Source organism: Rattus rattus, chromosome 12 (genome assembly GCF_011064425.1).
Source record: "Rattus rattus isolate New Zealand chromosome 12, Rrattus_CSIRO_v1, whole genome shotgun sequence".
Taxonomy (NCBI): Eukaryota; Metazoa; Chordata; class Mammalia; order Rodentia; family Muridae; genus Rattus; species Rattus rattus.
The window spans coordinates 67914857-67935814 of NC_046165.1; the positions used below are offsets into that span (position 1 = coordinate 67914857).

General features: G+C 40.6%; 1 protein-coding gene across 1 annotated transcript in view; it reads right to left on the reverse strand.

Moving 5' to 3' along the window:
• Positions 1–20580, reverse strand: part of Zmym2 (zinc finger MYM-type containing 2) — a 73905-nt gene extending 53325 nt beyond the window's left edge. The window contains 3 exon segments of the mRNA XM_032917999.1: positions 4831–5687; positions 19348–19410; positions 20499–20580. Of these exon segments, the coding sequence (XP_032773890.1) occupies positions 4831–5677 (847 nt within the window). The 5' untranslated portion in view covers positions 5678–5687; positions 19348–19410; positions 20499–20580.
• Between the last annotated feature and the right edge of the window lie 378 nt (positions 20581–20958).

A 20958-nucleotide genomic window follows, 5' to 3' on the forward strand; every position in this document is an offset into this window, starting at 1 on the left:
AATGGTAATTAATCATTTATCTAAACCCTCACTTTTATATAAAAAGATAACGAAATAAGTTATATTTTTCCAAATAACACCAGTAGAAGAACTGGTATAAATAGCAGAATTATAACTTTCTTCTTTGAGTCAGAGTAGCCTCAAATTTTCTATGTACCTCACTCTTAATTACTGATCGCTCCTGAGTTTAGTTTCCAAATGCTAGGATTACAGATTAGAACCACAATGCCTAGTAAGTTTTCTAACTCTTAATCTATTCTCTATTACAAATGAAAATAGTCCAAAAATGTAAGAGGCTAATTAAAAACTTTATCAGTCTGACTGCATTTTAGGTTTTGAGAGAGGGGGTTGGTTTTTTGTTGTTCTTTTGTTTTCTTTTTTTAACAACTTGCGGAAGTCAGCTCTCTCGTTCTGGGAGACAGACAGCTCTCCTCTTCCACCACATGAATTCCAGGTATGAACCTCAAGTGACATGGGCATTTATTCATTGAGGTATTTTGCCAGCCTCTATTTTTCTTAAGTGAATTTTTATATTCTTTTATATAACAAATAAGCAGTATAGGAGTAATACATATTTTTACAACCCATCTATTTTCCTAAAGAAATAAAAATAAGACAAATGCATATATTAAAAATAATTACATTTAAAAACTAAAATTAAACTAAGAATCAAGAACTTTAATACACATAAACTTGACATAGACAAACTTTAAAAATTACTGTAGAGGCTGGGAAGATAGCTCAGCAGTCAAGAATAACTGCTTTCTAGAACTGAAGTTTAGTACCCAACACCCATGTCAGACAGCTCATACCTAGCCATACCTTCAGCTGTGAAGGATCTGATGCCCCCTCTTACCCTCTCCAGGCATTTACACATATACATGCACGTAACAGACAGGCACGTAAGGCATAACTAAGAATAAATCTTTTAGAAAGGAAAACCTGTTAGGTATTTAAAGGAATGGTATAGAGACTTCAGAACAGTATCTCCACCATGCTCTCAGAACTATAGATACTATCAATTATTTTTTAGACAGGTCTCGCTATGTAGGCCTAGCTGAAGTGATTGATTCCTCTTAATGGTGACAATGCCATTTACTTTTTCATATCAATACTGTTGACATACTTATAATGATTAGAAAAACAGCTATTCTAAAACTAACACTGAGGACAAACTAACTCTGACTACATTTATATAAACTAAAAAAAGCTACAATGAAAAACATACTAATATTTACCTGGTGGCAATATAAATTTGTAAAAATGGTCTGGAAAACATACAGCAATATATGTCATAAATCAAAAATTCTCAATCTGGGTATATGGCTCAGTAGAGTCTGTGTAACGAGCTGATCCGGAACACTGCAAAGACCTAAGCACGAGGAAGTGAGATGGCTCAGCAGGTAAAGGCACTTGTCAACAAGCCCCAGGACCTACAAGACGGAGAACCTGACTCCTGTAAGGTCTGGCTGTGCCCAGGCTAACTTGACATAAACTGGACACAGCCTAGCAAACTAGGAGAGTGAGCCAGTAAGCAACACTACTGTAAGGTCTCTGCAGCAGCTTCTGCCTCCACACTCTAGGCTGGGTCTGTCCTTCCATCCAATATGAAGGCCTGTGGTCAGGACATGCTGGCTGAAATAAACCTTTTCTCCCTCTTCCTGCTTTTGGTCTTGGTGTTTTATCATAGCAATATAAAAGTAACCAAGGCAGCATGACTGTAAATACACATACATAAAAGAGAGAAGAAAATTTTTAGTTATATTTAAGGCTTTTCCTAAATATATGTCATGGAGGAGAAAAGTATTTAATTTAAAAAAACAACAACAACTGGACATGGTGGTGGCACATGCCTGTGATCCACTCAGAAGGTAAAAGCAAAAAACGATTGGTAATTCAAGATCATCTTTAGTTCCATACTGAACTGGGCTACATAAAACTCTGTCTCAAAAAATAAATAAATAAATAAATAAATAAATAAATAAATAAATAAATAAATAAATAACAAAGATCTGGGTAAGCACTCTACATGGAAAAATAAGAACCAGAGTTTCATCACCTACAACACACATTAAAAAATAAACCAAGGGCTGGAGAGATGGCTCAGTGGTTAAGAGCACCGACTGCTCTTTCAGAGGTCCTGAGTTCAAATCCCAGCAACCACATGGTGGCTCACAACCATCTGTAATGGAATCCGATGCCCTCTTCTGGTGTGTCAGAAGACAGCTACAGTGTACTCATATACAAAATAAATAAATAAATCTTTAAATCCCCAACCCCAACAGCTATATTTAAAAAAAAATAAATAAATAAAAAATAAACCAAAAACCTAACAGGTACAGTGAACCCAACAGATACAGTGAATTCCAGTAAAGAGGAGGCAGAAACAGGAAGGTCCCTAGTGCTTGCTGGCCAGCCAGTCAAGTCAAACCCATACGTTTCAGGTTCATTCAGAAACCCTGCCTAAAAATAAAGAAGTGGTTGAAGAACACAGCCAACAATGACCACTGGCCTGGACATGCATATGTAGACATTATGCTGATTGACTAAGTATGCACCCAAAAGGTTCATATGTGTGAATGCTTGGTCACAGGAAGTGGCACTATTTGAAAAGGATTAGAAAAATTAGTAAATGTGGCCCTGCTGGAGTAGGTATGGCCCTTGTTGGAGTAAGTGTGTCATTAGGGGTGGGCTTTGATGTTTCAAAAGTCCAGTCTCTACTATGAATTAGGCAAAACACTCATAAAATAATAAAGCAAATCTAAATAATTTATCTTTAAAAACATAAAACTACATTATACAGAGCTATGTTTCAACTAGGCTAAATTAAGAGAAACAGAAACAGGACTTAAAGATAACTACCAACAACACTGATGGCAATTATCATCTTCCATTAATAAAAATAAGGGTATTGACCCTTATTCTCTTCTTAAATTATGTATATATTTCTCGTTATGTGCATTAGTGTTTTGCCTGCATTTATGTTTGTGTAAGGGTGCCAGATAACCTAAAACTGGAGTTGCAGATAGCTCTGAGCTGCCATGTAGGTGCTGGGAATTGAACCAGGGTCCTCTGGAAGAGCGGCCAGCACTCTTAACCACTGAGCCATCTCTCCAGCCCCTACCCTTCATTCTTAATTATGCATTTCCCAAATGTTCTCCACTAATCAGAGACTAATGTTGAAGTAAATAAACAAAAATAGCAGGCTTATAGGTTAAGAGTAACCAGCTGCTATTTCCGACTCCTGTTAGATCCCCAGCACCTACTTGGAGGCTCTCTCACAGACGTCTGTAATTCCAGTGCCAGGAGTTCTAGTCCCTCTTTGGTCTCCTCAAGCTCATGGTGCAGATATATACACAAAGGCGAATACTCATACACAGTCAGTGAGTAAAGTGGTTTTTAAACCTCATGTATATCAAGGAACAGTGCACATCAACGACATTTTGGTGATCCCACATTAATTTTACACACTTTCTAGGTGCTAAAGTTGCTAGTGAGACTAAATAATGAAGTGGAGATAAACACATAGAAACTGAGGTAGAAGACCTATCTTCATGCAGAGAAGAGGAACAGACACAGTGTTTGTGAAAAGGCCAGTTTTGTTTGAGGAGAGACCTTTTATAGAGTCTCACTGTAGCCTAAGATGCCCTCAAATGTGCTATGCAGAGTAGAGGCTGGCTTTGAATTCTTCATCCTTCTGCCTTCATCTCTGAAAGGCTGAAACTAAAGGCATGTGCCATTACACCCAGCTAAGCAGAGAGCAAAGAAGCTTACAAAAAAAGGGGACTTCCAATAGTCAAAAAATATTCCAACATAGCCAGGCAGTGGTGACACCAGCCTTTAGTCCCAGCACTTAGGAGGCAGAGGCAGAGGCAGAGGCACAGGCTGGCAGATCTGAGTTTGAGGCAAGCCTGGTCTACAGAGTCAGTTCCAGGACAATCACGGATGTAGAGAAACCCTGTATCAGAAAAATTTTTAAAAGAAAAGGAAAATATACCAACTTTGATAAATAATAAAGTACTTATTAAAATCACTGGAAAATGTAAAATAAATAAAAAATAACACTAAATGAGTAATCAAAGCAAGGCATGCGTGTTGCTACATGCCTTTTAATCCCAGCACTTAGAGGCAAGTAGATCTCTGAGTCCAAGGTCACCCTGGTTTACACAGCAAGTTCCAGGCCAGTCAATGCTACCAAGTGAGGCCCTATCTCAAAGAACAAAGAAAATAGCAAGCAAACAAAGCACAAGGACCTCAAAGTCAATGAGTTGAATGTAGTAAACATGTACAGTTTTTATATGTCAATCATCCCTTAGAATAGTTTAAAAATTAAAACTGTGTTTTGCTTTCTTCAAAAGATAGGAAATAGGGTTTGGGGATTTAGCTCAGTGGTAGAGCGCTTGCCTAGCAAGCACAAGGCCCTGGGTTTGGTCCTCAGGCTGGGGTGGGGGGTGGGGTAGGAAATTAAAAAAAAAAAAATACCTTAGCCAATTCTTAATAAAAACATGAAAAACATGCAGAAAGAGAACAATATACAATGTTTTTAAGTATGTTATTAATCCTTTTGTTCTAATTTACATATTATATTAGCAAAAATCAACCTATAAAAATATGCTAAGTTTATGCAGAATTTTTAATTCATTAAATAAAATCAGACTAATATTCTACTTTACAATTATATATTTTACAATTCATTAACATTCCAAACTTTAATATTAACAAAATTAAAACATTTTCTATATGAGGCCACTAAACAACACTTTTATTTCAATGAAAAATACCCAAAAAAACAGTAAATTCATCTTTATGAAGCAAAGTATCACTTCTTACCAGGATTATGATGAGGTGCAGACTCTCCATTCTGAAATACATCTCCTGCAACATTCATCCTACCAGGATTAAACGGTCCCACTCCAGTCTTGGTCTGTGACGTCAGAGAGGGGGTGTACGTCTGTATATTCACACCAAAGTTGCTGGACTGCAGTCCATTAGAGCTGTCTCCCAGGCTGGTGTTATGCAGTGAAGTTACATGAGTAATCATTAAGTTCATATCTCTCCCTTCAGTACTTTCCAGCTGGCCGTCACTCACAGAGCTTACGCCTGTTTCTAAGGTTGTGACGTTAGCAATCTGAATTTCAGAGTCTGGTTCTGTGGTAATACCACTATTACTCATTCCTGCATTTACTTTACTTCTTGAAAACGTGGAACTAGAGAAATCCACATCATTCGTTCTGTTTTTAGTTTCAGAAGGTCTCCTTTCAATAAAATTTGAGGAATTCTTCTCCTGCCCTTGATTTGTTTCCATGTCCTCTTCATCATCAATAACAATTGTCTCGCTTACACTGCCCTTTTGTGGAGCCAACTCTTTCGATGAAGGAAGAATTTTGGGATCATTTCCTTGTAGTTCTTCATTTTTTGAAGATGTAAATGTTATGGATCTTTGATCAGCAACCAAAGGTGCAGAAGATGGAGGAGGTTGTACGGGTTCAATAAAAACAACATCATCATCATCTTCCACTGATGAATTCTGGAACTTACTAGATCTAGACACTAATGGATTAGGTGGGCCACTAAATGAATTTCCTACGTTCGTGAGACTAGTTGCCATGGCTGTGCTTCCTAATAAAACGGGAGTTTGATCAGTCAGTTCTAATGTTCCCACTGAACTTGTGTCCATGCCAAAGAACCTGTTCAGAGAAATGAAAGAATAAAAATAAGAGTGACTTTATTTTTAAAGATGAATTTATTTTCTGCTATAAGATGCCAGCAGGATCTTCTGTGGTCTCTAACATTTTGTAGTTTACATATCCATATAGCTACATGCAGGGTAACAAGGAACAGAGCCAATTTTCAGTAGTCATGTGTACTACACTTCCACTACCACTTTCAAGAGATGACTATTTAATCCATAAAGTTTACTCAAAATGTAAATAGTTAACGGTCAACAGAAACTCCAAAACTGACATGATAATATGAAAGCAAAGGGGCGAGGGACATCAGGTATCTTCCTCTCTATTTCTTTCCAGATAGAATCTTTACCTGGAACTCACTGACTCTTTGGTCCATGAACATTCAGAAATCTTTTACTAGCTTTTCACAGCCACCCAGTCTACAATGGTTGGCAAGTCCTAGGGCTTCCAAAGGAAGCTTAGTACTGCTGATGCCTTGATCTGATCCCAGGGCACATTTTTCTTTACCTTACTTTTTTTTAATTAACGTTAATTTTTATTTAAGGGTATGTGTATTGAATGTATGCCACACATGTGCAGTTACGCAGAGGCCAAAAGAAGGCACCAGATACCCTGGAGCTGAAGGAGTAACAGGCAGTTGTAAGCTGTTCAGCATGAGCGCAAGGAACAAACTCAAGTCCTCTGCAAACTCAAGTCCTCTGAAGAAGAAAGCAGTCTTAACCACTGAGTCTCTCTCCAATACTTTTCACCTCAATGTTAAATCTCTCACTTAACTAACCTTGCTCACCACTCTGTCAGACTGACTGGTTAACAAGTCCTAAAGATCCTGCTGTGTCTACCTTTCCTTTGCTAGGATGACAGGCACACACAGTTTCCTCTGTAGGTGCTCAAATCCAAGTCCTCACACCTGCACGCTCGCAGCAGGCATTTCCTCACCTGAGCCATCACTTAACCCCTGGTTGTATGAATCGTAAAGGCCTGGCTTTAAGTCATAGAGGACAAAGAGCGAATAGGATGGAGGACATAAATGTAATGAGCACTTTAACTAATGGGTGACAGGGGTAGAGAATGTGCTCACTGTTTATCATTTTCCTAAGTTTTATATCACATGATTTTCATTTTTTAAGCTGAATTTATTGGTAGATTGGAGAAATCCTTGGCTTTTATATCTCAGATAGGGCCTTGCAGTTTGAGGTTACCCTGGTCTGTAAGGCTAGTTCCATTATGGCTAAGGCGACACAGAGAACCTCTGTCTCAAAAACACAATCAACCAATAATATGAGAAAGAGGTAAGAACAGAAAAATGTGTAATTGATGGTCAGAAACTTTATTCCAAAACACAGTTAAAAAGTATGAATTAAATAACATTAACTGGTGGGGAAATCAAAAGGTTTACAGTGAAAGCTGACTGTAGTAAAAGTGTTCAGCAGTGCCAATAGCTTTACAGTGGAAATACATCCACTATTCATTCACAGGTAAACTTGAACGTTCCCACTAACTGAGCATTCATAAGTCATCCCCTGACTTTGTGAATGGAAGATCTTCATTCTAAATGTTATTCTACCTCTTTTGTGTCAGAATAAGCAAAGCTATATACCAGGAGACTTCAGCTTGTGACTCTTGTCTATTTTCCCATCAGCTTAAATTTCTTGTTAAGGACAATTCAGGTTTAAAAGATATACGACTGTTTTATTCCTCTATGAACCATAGCAGGAGATGACTTAATTATAGGCAATTTACTACCACTCATATTTGACTAACAATTGTCTATAACTTGCTTAGCTTTATGAAATTCAAGTTTAAGTCCAGCATTAGCGTCACAGAAACCTTGTCTCAAAATAAAAGCAAGGGTTGAGGATTTAGCTCAGTGGTAGAGTGCTTGCCTAGAAAGCGCAAGGCCCTGGGTTCGGCCCCCAGCTCCAAAAAAAAAAAACCAAAAAAAAAAAAAAAAAAAAAGCAAATTATCATTATCTTCTCATTTATAAGCCTACCAGAGTGAAAGCCTGTCTCAAATTTAAAAAAAGAAGAAATAATAAAAAGAACATATTCCCCTTTAGAATGTGTTTACCTAAAGATTTTATAAGTACCATAAAGGAATCACAGGAGGCTAAGATAAATTTTCTATAACAAGAGTACCGGCTAATCTGTTTGTTGTACTTACTATAGTTCTCAATTAATATAATCAATTTAAAATTAGTAATTTCTAATAGAAAAATGAGTCACAAAATATTAATATATCAACAAAATATCAAATATAATAAAATATATTTAAACCATCATTAAAGAATGACAAGAATAATCTTTTATTATCACAGCACTATTCTAGAAATAATATCCATCAAAACAAGGATCAGAGAGAGATGTATGAGTGCTTGTTTAGCATTCAGGAAACCCAGGCTCTATCCTCAGCACCACAAAAACCAGGTCCACTATCACATGTCTGTGGTCCAAGCACTACAGAGCAGAGGTAGGGCTCCAAGGGCATCTTGGCTATGCAATGGATTTGAGGCCAGACTGGAGTACATGAACAAACAAGAATGAACAAATGAAGAAAAGAGAAATCCTCTCAAATCAATAAGAACAAAGAAAAAGGAAGCACATAAGCCTAAATTCATAATGGAAGGAAATAATAAAAAAAAGTACTGCAAAAATAAATAAAAATTAAAATACAAAAAAAAGCAAAGGTTGACTCTTTAGAAAGGGAAGTAAACCATACTTAAAAAGTACTATCTAGGGGTTGGGGATTTAGCTCGGTGGTAGAGCGCTTGCCTAGCAAGCGCAAGGCCCTGGATTCGGTCTCCAGCTCTGAAAAAAAAGAAAAAGAAAAAAAAAAGTACTTATCTATTTAAGAGAGGGGAAAAGCATCAAATTACTAAGATGGGAAATAAAAATGGGTGTTACTACTAACTTTACAGAAATAGAATTTTTAAAGAATAACTCAAGCAATTCATCATATGCCAAACTGGATAACAAAAATAAAATGAAAAAAAAAAATCCTTAAACTTCACACAAAGGAAGACTATGAAATCTGAGCAGACCCAAGAAGAGGCAAAGTTGATTAAGTCAGTAATCCGAAACAGCTCAGCAAAAAATAAATTGGAGACAGGGGAGGTAGAGAGATGGCTCAGCAGTTAAAAGCACCGACTGCTCTTCCACAGGTCCTGAGTTCAAGTTCCAGCAACCACACGGTGGCTCACAACCAACCATAAAGAAATCTGATGCCCTCCTCTGGTCTAGAGTGTCTGAAGACAGCTACAGTGTACTCATGTATATAAAATAAATAAATATATCTTTAAAAATAAAGACGGGGTTGGGGATTTGGCTCAGTGGTAGAGCGCTTGCCTAGCAAGCACAAGGCCCTGGGTTCGGTCCCCAGCTCCGAAGGGAAAAAAAGAAAAATAGAGACAGATAGCTTTACTTATGAATTCTATCAACATTTCAAAATAACCAACAACTCTTAAACCTCTCCTAAAAATAATGAAAATGGACCCAGGCAATGTTGGCCCAAGCCTTTAATCCCAGCAGAAGCAGAAAGATCTCAGTTCAAGACCAGCCTGGTCTACAGAAAGAACAAGTTCCAGGACAGCAAGAGAAACCCTGTCTCAAAAAACCAATGATGCTGATGCTGATGCTGATGCTGGTGCTGGTGGTGATGGTGATGACGTCAGTACGCACTTTCAATAACAAACAATGAAGGCAAAGTTAGTTTGTAGAAGAAAGCACCCATGTCAGAAAGTGATGTCTACTTGAGCGGCAGACAAATCAGAGAAACATTTGACAGACTAGGATACGCCCAACTCTCATGAGATAGAGAAAAGGGAAGCTCTTTTAGGAGCAGTACAGAGAAAGATGGAGGATAGTTATACAGAGACAAATTGCAGAAAGACAGAGAACAAGCTAGAATAAGAAGCCAGAAGATTAGGACATATTAACAAAGTTAGTATTCTGAAGCTAAGCATAGAAATTCAGAAGCCAAGAGAAAGAAGCCAAATTGAATCAGTCAGCTTGGAAAAGAATTTAAACCCAAACAGCTGAATTGAACCAGCAAGCCAGAGTTCAGAAAAAGTTAGAAAGGGTGAGCTTGTGCAGCAATAATTCTGGAAATTCTAGGCCTAGATTAGATCACACAGAGGCTAGAAGCTTCCAAGACAACAGTTACTGCAGGAGAATAAAAGTTACTTTTACAGCCAGTCCTGTGCTTTCTTTCATATATGAAAACAAAAAAAAAAACAGAAAGATGACCTGAAGAGGGGAAAAACTCAAAAAACTGGTCCTTCATTTATACCATATACAATATATAAATAAATCTCAAAAAGAAGCTAGATCTAAATAGAAGTCAACTAAAAACTCAGAGAAAATTCCATGCCTCTGGATTTGTCATTCTGGATGACACCAAACAGGTAAGAAAAAGATTCACAATATTTGTGCAAAGAATATTACCAAGGAAATAAAGACAACGCACAGAGAAAATACCTGCAAATCAACAATCAACAAGGACTGGTAGGAAAGTAGGTGTAGGAACGTCAACAACACCCAACACAATTTTCTAACATGAACAGTGCACTTAAATAAAACACTCTGCCAGAAGACACACAAATGACCCATAACCAAATCAAAAGATGGTCCATTATCAGTCATTGCGTAATGTATGGGAAACCAAGAAATCTCAACTCAATGGCCTGCTGTCTGTAATCTCAGAGTGCTGGAGACAAAGTGAGAATTTCAGGTCAGCCTGAGCTACATTTTGATATGTCTCAAAAAAAAAAAAAAAAAAAAATCCAAAGGAACCAGCAAAATGGCACTTGCTCCTGCTTAGTGACAAGCCTGACCACCTGAAATTAGTCCCTGAAAAACACTAAGTAGAAGGAGAGAATCATATCCATTACAAGTCAGCTGTCATTTCTTAGAAAAACTACCATTAAGTAAATGTGCAAGCTTTCTATTCTACTCAGAGTATGTCCTGGAAAATATTCCATAATGCTTACCACATATTAAAATACATGTAACTTTTTTAATTACTGAAAAGAATAAAAACCACATCTCCTTAGCACTGTTGGAAATGTAAAATAATGTAGCTATTTAAAATTTTTTTTTACCAAAGAAAAAAGATATAGCTCAGTTAGTTAGGGTTCTCACATAGCTAAAATCTTGACTCTAATCCCACATTAACCTGGTGTGTAGTATCCCACACCTGTAGTTCACCCTTAGGCAGCATGAGTCACAGCTCAGAAGTTTCAATACTTTTGGAGGGAGAGGCAAGAGGATCTCAAGTTCAAGATCAGCCTTGTGTACAGAGCAAGTTTTAGGACTATCAGGGGTACACAGACATACCCTGTCTTGAGAGGAAAAAAAGGATGAAGGAATGAAGAATCTTCAATGACATTTTAAAAATTGTATTATGATAGGTGTACACATGCATTGTGTGTCTATGTCTATGTGTACACCAAGCACACACATGGTACACATAGATACATATAGGCAAAACATTGATACACATAAAATAAAAATAAACTTAAAAAATGTTAATAATAAATATTTTTAAATGTCACAAATTTTTAAAGGAAAAAAATGAAAGACAAGTAACTATATGGGGGCAACAGAATGGCCAATTAGGGGGAAAAACATATATTAAAGTTTCTCCAATACTCCCACTAAAAAATTAGTACAGAAAATCTATAACCAAATGTAGAAGAGGGTTTCCCCTAATACCAGCAAGATACCTTCTGATTCAGCTTATTCTGATGCTATCTATCTAAAGACATCAGATCCATGGGTTGAGGACTCATGTATCTTCCAATTCAGATTGCAAGCCACAGGGTTGTTTTACCATGTTTTTCATTAATCAACTCTAAACTGGGAGTCCTCAAGTTAGGTCCAAATTTTGCTAAAGCTATCCATAAAACCTAATTTGGGATTTACACTTAACAGTTTACTTTGTATAAATAGTATTTTAAAGACTAGAGAAAAGATCTGGAAAATAAGAAAGAACAAAAGAGCCCCATGCCCCTTCTAGGGTGCCATCCTCCAGGGCTCCCTAAAAGTTCATCTATCCAAAAGCTCCCTGAACCTTTTCTTTTAGCTTTTTATAAAAGAAGCCTGTGAACACTGATGATAAAGTTAACTGTTTCTCCCAACTCTCTTATACCCCCGTCTTTCCAATTACCAGTCCCTTGCCCTATCCATATTCTGAAACCACCAGGACTGCCAGCCATCAGAAAAACCTCGTTAGCACAGGTATCATCATTTGAGATTCATAAATGATTCAGGAGAAGTATGTCAGGAAATAGGGACCAAAAGTACTTTTCCGTTAAAAGTGAATCTGAACAGTTGAAAATAAGCATCAGTTATGAACACTGGGCTGCTCTTCCACAGGATCTAGATTCTATTACAAGGGTAATACACACATCTGTAACTCTCCACCCTCAGAGAATCAGACACCCTCTTCTGGCCAGACACAAAGTTTACAAACATGCAGACAAAATAACCATACATATAAAATAATAAAACAGTCATTTTTTAAAACTTAAAAAAAAAAGCTACCAAGAAAAGAACTACTTGTATTAAGTAAATACAAATTTAGATTCTAAAGAACACCTATCTTATTATACTGACAAAGATAAAAAGGCTTAATTAATACTTTTACATTATACTATGTATGGTCCTTTGAAAGAGTAGGAAAAGTCCTTAACCACTGAGTCATCTCTCCACCCATGATACTATCTTTTTGTTTTTAATTTATTTATTTGAACACATGACCTCACTATATATTCTCGGCTAGCCTGAAACTCATGTACAGCAAGCTGGCATTGAATTCACTGAGAATTCACCGCCACTGCCTTTGCGTTCTGGAATTAAATGTAAGCACCACCACATCCAGCTAATACCTCTTACAAAGATCTCACACTAAACTTAAGCAACCACCACCTACCCAAGAAACACTGAAAAAAGAAAAACTGCCTCAAAACCATAAAGAACAATTGGGAAGACACCCAACACCAACCTTTGACACACACACACAACCAAATGTACATGTACATACATACAACACACACAATTATAGCCACAAAGAAAGGTTTGTTCTTAGCCAAGAGTAGAAGTTATTTCTTCTAATTTTTAATGGACTGTTAGGAACTTAAAATAGAAAAATTCTAGTCAGGCAAGCTAACAAGCTCCTGCAACCCCAGTACTTAGCAAGGAGGCTGAGGCCAATATGGACATAATGATACCCTGTATCCTAGTCAGTCTCAGCTGCCAATGTGACATAGTCAGAGTAATCTAAGGGAGAGTCGCAGCTGAGTAACTGTTCAAATCTATTTGGTCTGTGCCATGTCTTGTCTTGACTGAGGAATGATATGGGAGGGTCCAGCCCAGCATGGGCAGCAACACATCATCTCTGGTCCAGGTGAGCCTAGACTATGTAAGAAAACTAGATGGCTGACAGTGGTACAGACGCCTGTAATCCTAGCACTCTGGAGGCAGAGGCAGGCAGACCTCTGTAAGTTCAAGGCATAGTGAATTCTATGAAAGTCAAAGCCAACACAAAGAAACCACCTTGAAAAACCAAGAGAAAAGAAAACTAGATAAACATGAGCGTGTGAGTAAGCCAGAGATTGACCAAGGGAAGAGTGTTCTTCTGTGGTTTCTGCTTCCAGTTTGTGCCCAGACTTCCCTCAACAATGGGATGTATCCTTCAAAGTACAAGCCAAACAAATCCTTTCTTCTTCAAAATTGCTCACAGCAACAATCAACAAAAAGGCAAAACAGAACTGAGTCTGGTATCAGGAGTGAGGCTGTAGCTACAGGGAACCTGACCATAAAGCATTTCATGCTTTTGGACTATTTGGCTAGAGAATTGTGGAGAATTTTCAAACTTTGAGTTGGAGAATCATTACAAACCACTGCTTAGTAAATGGGCTATAATGGAGCTTGGAAGGTAAAAATGCTAAAACTTGGCTTATCTGGTTTCTCAGGGGGAAGCAAAACTCCCAACAGAATTGTTTGTGCTGCGTTTTGAATTATCATTCTGTGGTTCCTGATCCAGTGAGGACGGAATAATCATAGTGATGAATAAGAGGTCAGTATCACTAAGGCGAACTCTTCAAGATGGCTATTTCTCCAGTGTAGACTCCACACGACACCAAGGCTTTATCATTCTACTGGTGAGCAAAACTAGGCAACTCATAAGAATCAGTCCACCTTGCACTGGTTCTGAAGGCATAAAGTTGCAGGACTGAGAGGTTCATAGAAAGTGGCTGAGGCCTGGCACCATCTGGCAGAGTCAGAGTCAATAAAGGCCAGAAGCCACTGATGAGAGTGCAGTCGCACTTGCACTGAGGAACTAAGATGTGAGAACAATAGCAGGTGTGAAGCAGAGTTGGGCTGACCCTAAAGGACAAGTTGTATGTGCTGTGGACAGCGCAGCTCAAGGGGTGAGCTGCCAAGCCCTTTGGGGCCCAGAGGCTGACTGAGTCCAAGATGCCAAACACTGAGCTTCAGAACTTGGATTTATACTGCTGGGTTTGGGTTTGCGTTGATCTGAGTATAAATATGCCCAGTTCTTCCCACTGAGAATAAGGATATTGCTGGTTTTGAATTTTATAGAGCCCATAGTTGAAAGACTTTGGACTTTTAAAGAGATTAATCTTTTCAAGTATTAGAAATTTTTAAAGACTGTGCTTTCAAAGTTGAACTACATTTTATTTTATGATATTAACAAGATCTTAGAAACAAGGAAAGAGTTGAAATGCTATAGCTTTAAGTGATATGTTTGTGTGTCAAGTGGACAAGGATGGAGTAGCCTAGTTATTTAGTTTCAGCTGTCAACGTGACACAGCATGGAGTCATCTAAGTATCAAATGAAGAGCTGCCCAGATCAGATTGTGCTGTACCATGTCTGTGAGGAATTGTCTTGACTCATGTTTGATGTGGGAAGGCCCAGCCCACTCTAGGTAACACCATCACTGAGCAGGGAGGCCTAGGCTGTATAAAACTAGCTGAACAGGGCACAGCCTTTAATAGCACTTGGAACCAAAAGCAGAGGCAGGCAGGTCTCTGAGTTTGAGTGCAGCCTGGTCTAATGTCTGAAGTCCCAAGAAATTCTGGGGGGCAGGGGAGAGGAAAAGAGGGAGGGGGAGGAGAAAAACAATCCAGCAAACAACATTCCTTCTTGGTTCCTGCTTGAGTTCCTGCCCTAATTTCCCTCCATGATAAACTGTGACCTAGAAGTGTAAAACAAGGGGTTGGAGATTTAGCTCAGTGGTAAAGCGCTTGCCTAGCAAGCACAAGGCCTGGGTTCGGTCCCCAGCTCCGAAAAAAAAAGAAAAAAAAAGAAGTGTAAAACAAATAAATCCTTTCCTCCTCTAAGTTGTTTTTTTGATCTGTGTTTTATCACAGCAAGAAAGATAGAACACTGTGTCTGAAAAAATAATAAAATAAAATAACAAACAAATCCACAAATCACACCGTGTGATAAAGTATTTGTGGTACCTAATCACTTTTCTAATGCTAAAATGGACTTTTAATGATGAACAAAAATTTTATTCTGAAGTTTTAAAAATGCTAAGTATTTTAACTTCATTTTTTTAACCTGATATGCTTCTTTAAATGATTTCTTTACTTTTATGTGCACTGGTGTTTTGCCTACATATGTCTGTGTGACGATGCCAGGTCCTCTAGAAGCAGAGTTACAGACGGCTATGAGCTACCATTTGTGTGCTGGAAATTGAACCCAGGTCCTCTGGAAAAATGGTCAGTGTTCTTAATCACTGAGCCCCTAAACTGATATGCTTTTAAACAAAATAAAAGGTGTGTTTTATTCACCCTTTAAGATGATCAACTGTCTTTTTACTATGAATTTAGCACGGGCACCAATGAAGATGTACTTGCTATTTCTATGTTTAAAAAACAGAAGTTAAGATGTCAATTATTTTAAAACTAAAATATCCAACCAGATACAACAGTCTAGATTGTATTACAAAAGAATACACTGTAGTTGCCGCTCTGAACTTTACACTTCAGACTTACGCATTTATCCAACAGCATTTTTTTCTCACTGGCAATTTTATGAATTACATGTATTAGGATCTGCACAGCTTTTGGATTTGAGTATGTTCAAATTTAAAATCCTTGTTCTATACAGTTAGTAACAGAAGAAAATAAATCAAGTAAAATTCAAATAAAAATGCACTAAGCATGGAGTCCAGGTAATCTATTTCCTAGTGAGGGCTGTTCCAGATGACAGTCTGCCTTTGTGTGTGTCTCTCTTAAGGTATCAAGATACCACTGTGGTGGACCACACATACAATCCCAGCAGGATAAGAAATTATAAGTTTGGGAGCCAGGCAGGAGGGGGAAAAAAAAGAAATTATAAGTTTGAACTTTCATTACAGTCCCTAAAGACACACAAAAGTGAATATTCTTAAGATTTCTTATAATAGGTGACATTTAACATAATAAACTATGTGTTAATGTTATCACTGAAATAGACAGAAATCAAAGCATAAGAGACAAAATTAAAATTATACCACATCTTTTTTTTTTTTTTTTTGGTTCTTTTTTTTCGGAGCTGGGGACTGAACCCAGGACCTTGCGATTCCTAGGCAAGCGCTCTACCACTGAGCTAAATCCCCAACCCCTATACCACATCTTTTGACAACAGTTATAGTATTTCAGACATTTTTTCCTGTCATAGTAATACCAGAGCATGTTATAAGAGCCAAAGATTTATTTTGTCACAATAACACTGCTTGTATACTTCTGTATCTCAAACAAGCAAAACAATAAAAGTCTACAAAATAAATCCAATTATGCAGGCTCATATCCATGCAAGCTGTTAATGTTCTTGTGTCAGTTTCTGTGGCCCACCAAAGTAACAAAGAACAGACACAGCCAGACCATGTCCAGTGGCACTAAGACTGAGGCAGAACTGCTGCAGATCTAGGCCAGGCTGGGCAACATTTACACACGCGCGCACACACACACACACCCCAAGACTGTCTCAAAAAACAAACATATAAAAACCACAACTACAAAAAGAGGGGAGGAGGGCTAGAGAGACGGCTCAGTCTCTTAAAGGCTAGGTTCATAATCAAAAATATAAGAAAAAGGGGAGGCGAGAAGATAAGTAAATCATTCAGGACAATAAAAAACATCCACGGGTTGGGGATTTAGCTCAGTGGTAGAGCGCTTGCCTAGCAAAAAGCTTAAGGCCCTGTTGGTCCCCAGCTCGAAAAAAAAAAAAAAAAAAAAAAAAAAATCCCACAAAAGGTCCTGAAATGTAGTACCTGAATGACTTAATTCCTAAAAGGACTGTACATTCATTAGCAGTTTATATTCAAGTTAGGCACAGACGTGGACACTTGCAATTCCAGTACTTGGAAGGCTGAAGCAGGTGGACCTCTCTGAATTTGGGGCCAGCTTGGTCTACAAAGTGAGTTCCAGAACTATATGGCAAAAACCTCATCTCAATAATAATAAAGTTCCTTCAAATTTTCAGACTAATCTGAACATATACTTCAAAAACATTATACTGATACAAACAGCCTCTATTGGTGTTGAAATAAGGTAGTAAAAAATCTAAATGAAGCAGGTCATGGTGGCACATGCCATAACACCACTAACTAGAAAAAAGGCAAAAAATAACCCAAAAACATCATGTGTTACACAGTGAATTCAAGGCCAACCTGGACCATAATCTCAGTCTAAATTAAATGAATGAATGAATACCAATTGTTAACTACGGTCATTCCCCGACCCCTCAGAGTTCCTCAATGTAGCCCAAGCTATCCTGGAACTCACTCTATAGACCAGGCTACCCTCAAACTCACAGATCTGCCTCTGCCCTCTGAGTGCTGGGATTAAAGGTGTGCATCACCACCACCCGGCATTCTCTGTTTTTTAAAAAGAAATAATTGGGTAGGATTCAAGCACTTTGTATGTTTCTAGTCCCAAGCAGGAAAAGGTTACTTTGACTTGGTTTGAAATGTGAGATCGATGACTTGAGAATCCTAAAGTTCAGTACAGCTGCTGATGTTGACCTCTGTCATCACACGGCTTATATTCAGAACCTGCTTTATAAAAACTTCCCAGTATCCTTCTATACCTATTTCCTCCTAGGCAAATTCAGAATAAAAACAGGATCCAGAAGAGAAAAATATTAGCTATACTACCAAGTGCTCCTATGGATTAAATTACTTAATTACAAGTTTAAAACATTTAACATTGGGTTGGAGAGATGGCTCAGCAGTTAAAAAGCACGCATTCTGGGGTTGGGGATTTAGCTCAGTGGTAGAGCGCTTGCCTCGAAGCTAAGGCCCTGGGTTCGGTCCCCAGCTCCAAAAAAAAGAACCAAAAAAAAAAAAAAGCACGCGCGTTCTTACAAGGTTGGGTTTCCAATACCCACACAGTGCCTCACAATATCCAATACCCTTTTCTGGCATCCTTGGCCACCAAGTACATGTATGTCACACATACATTCAATCAAGCAGGTAAAACAATCACATGCATTAAGATGCATCGGAAGAAACCATAAGCATCTATACTTATAGCACACCTTTGAAAGTATACAAATAACACGGGCTGTACTGGGCTCAAGAGTAATGTCTGGGACTAGAAATGTAGCACGGTTGGTAAAGTGCTTGCTAGCATGCAGGAAGCTGGGTTTGATTCCCAGCACCACGTAAATCTAGCAAAAGGGTGCAAGTGTAATTCTAGCACTTAGGGAGTTGAGGGATCACAAGTTCAAAGTTCTAGGCTATGCAACAAAAGTTCAAGGACACCCTGGGATACATTAGACTCATCTCAAAATTAAGTGACAGGGCTGGCAAGATGGCTGAGCTCGGTAGAGGCGCCTGCTACATGAGCCTAACTACCTCAGTTGGATCCACAGAACCCACTCAATGGTGAAGGGTGGAACTCACTCCAAAAGTTGTCCTGACCTACACACTGGTGCTGTGGCATGTACACCAACACAAACACATCATGCACTCACACACTACATAAATTTCTAGAAATTTATAAAAAGTGGGACTTAATAGAAGACTGGTCAACACCAGAGACGAAAGACTAAGTAGAAGACCGCACAGGTCTGAGCAGCATCTACTTGGTGGGGTGAAACAGATGCAAAGAACAGATATTGTGTCCTTTCTTAACCAAAGACATGAAAAGATCTAGAAACACATCCACCTTAATGGTCAAATTCTGTCATTCAGAACAGACAGAAAAAGTTAAGCAGATCTCCCTGGTTGTTCAATACTCAAGGTCCACTAGCCATAGACAAGAAAAATGTCAAAAATGGTTACGTGCACTTCAAACCAAATAACATTAATTCCCACTCTGTAACTCTAGAGGGCACCAGAAATATGCCCTCCTTCCCGACACCCCTCCTCCCCCAGTAACGTGAGCAGCTGCAGAACCCGTCGTCTGGTTGCTGAGGTTGGTATTGCAGCAGCAGAAGCGATGTCTGCAGCGGTGGAAACAGCAGCGCCCACTCCCAGTTGCCTCCCCAGGCATCACTGGAGCTTCTCCCCGAGAACAACTGCCACCCAAGAGAAGGCTCCTCCCCTTAAGAACAACCAGGAGGGCCAAGTCCCATAGCTGAACCCCTATAACCCGACGATGTCCTCTGTAATAAGCAACAAATTAGAAGCAAAGGACTCACAATGGTGTTTTCCTCACTTTCTGCCAAAGATGCACCAGATAGGGTTGAACGAAATTTCTGGTCCTGGGATAAAAGAGAAAAAAGAGAGACAGAGAGAGAGAGAGAAATGGATGAACACCCAATCTGGTAGAAGCACCAAGCCTATTTCACCAGAAGGAGGCAGAGAAGGGACTAAGAGGTCAAGGAGGTTCGGCTCTTCTATTATTACCCCAAAGCCCACGCAAAACGGCCCACTCCTACCCAAGTGGAGTGAAATATTTTATTTGGGGCCAAAACCTACATATAAATCACAATCTGCAGGGAAAGGGACCTGAGGGCATCAAGCCTGCTAGGGGGTAGGGAGGGGGAAGGGCAAACATTGCCCCGACGCCAGCAAGGGACTTGCACTCCCTAGCAAATCTTACCACCACCGTCATTCCAGTCAAACTCAGAACCAATTTACATGTAAGGAACAGTTTATGTCAACGATGGGCTAATATTGCTCATATTTGCCCCAAGCAGTTGCCCTGGGCTGGAGGTTTGCCCCCCCTGCAGTCCGAGACCGGCAGCGCTGCCTCCCCGTCCGCCATTAGAGACCCAGCCAAACAATACGTGAGGAGCAAGAGCCGCGCAGCACAGCGCTGGGGAGGAGACCAGCGACGAAGGGGACTCGGCAAGACTCAAAAGGCACCCCTCGCCAACGAAAACTTGGGGTCTCGGTCCCGCACACAGGGTGGGAGTGCGGCCACCAGGCGGGAGGGCCAAAGGGCCCCTCCCCGGCCCGCCCGCCCGCAGCACAGAAAGGAAAACACCCCGCGACCTCCGGCCGCCGCCGCCCGCACCCGGAGGCCCCCACGACCCCCGCCCCGGCGGCTGCCTCACCCAGCCCGCCCGGCCGCACCCGCGCTCCCTCACCCCTCGGGCCGCACGCGAAGCCGCCCTGGACATGAGCGCGGCCCCAGCGAACCCCTGGGAGTCCCTGACGCAGCAGCGGCGACGCCGGCCGCCGCGGGCTGCTAAGCCGGGCTCTGTGGGAGGCTCCTGACGCTGCCTCACCCATCTCCGCCTCCCCAGTCGCCCCTGCCTGCCTCCTCCTCCTGAGGCTGCGCTGCTCCCAGCCACCCCCACTCTCCGCGGCCCTCGACAGGAAAGACAGCGGGGAGAAGCCTCACCCGGTTCTGGCTGCAGCTCCGCGGAACGAACCTCCCCTCCCCCGGCCCACCCCCCTTCGGCGACACGCACAACTCCGCTCGGTCCAGTCCCGGCTTTAGCGCTGGTGAGGAGGAGGCAGAGGAGGCGGCGGCGCGGCGGAGCCCGGGGAAGCCCCGCCCTCCGCACGCTCATTGGCTGCTGGCGAGGGCGGCCCGGAATGCCTCGGGCAGGTTCCATTGGCCCAGTCGGCCTTCTTTCAGGACCCTCCTCGGTGAGGTAGTCACTGCGGCTGTCCGTCAGTCGTGGGCCACGCCCTCCGGCCGGCTGGCCCTCCCCACCACCACCACCATCTCCCCCCCCCTCCCCTGCGCCGCCTGCCCCGGGCTGGGCCAACCCTCCCTCCTCCCTCCATCCCTCCCTCCCTCCGTGCCCCCGCCCCGCCCCGCCCCCACTCGCGGGGTCTGCCCGGGTCAGGAGCCC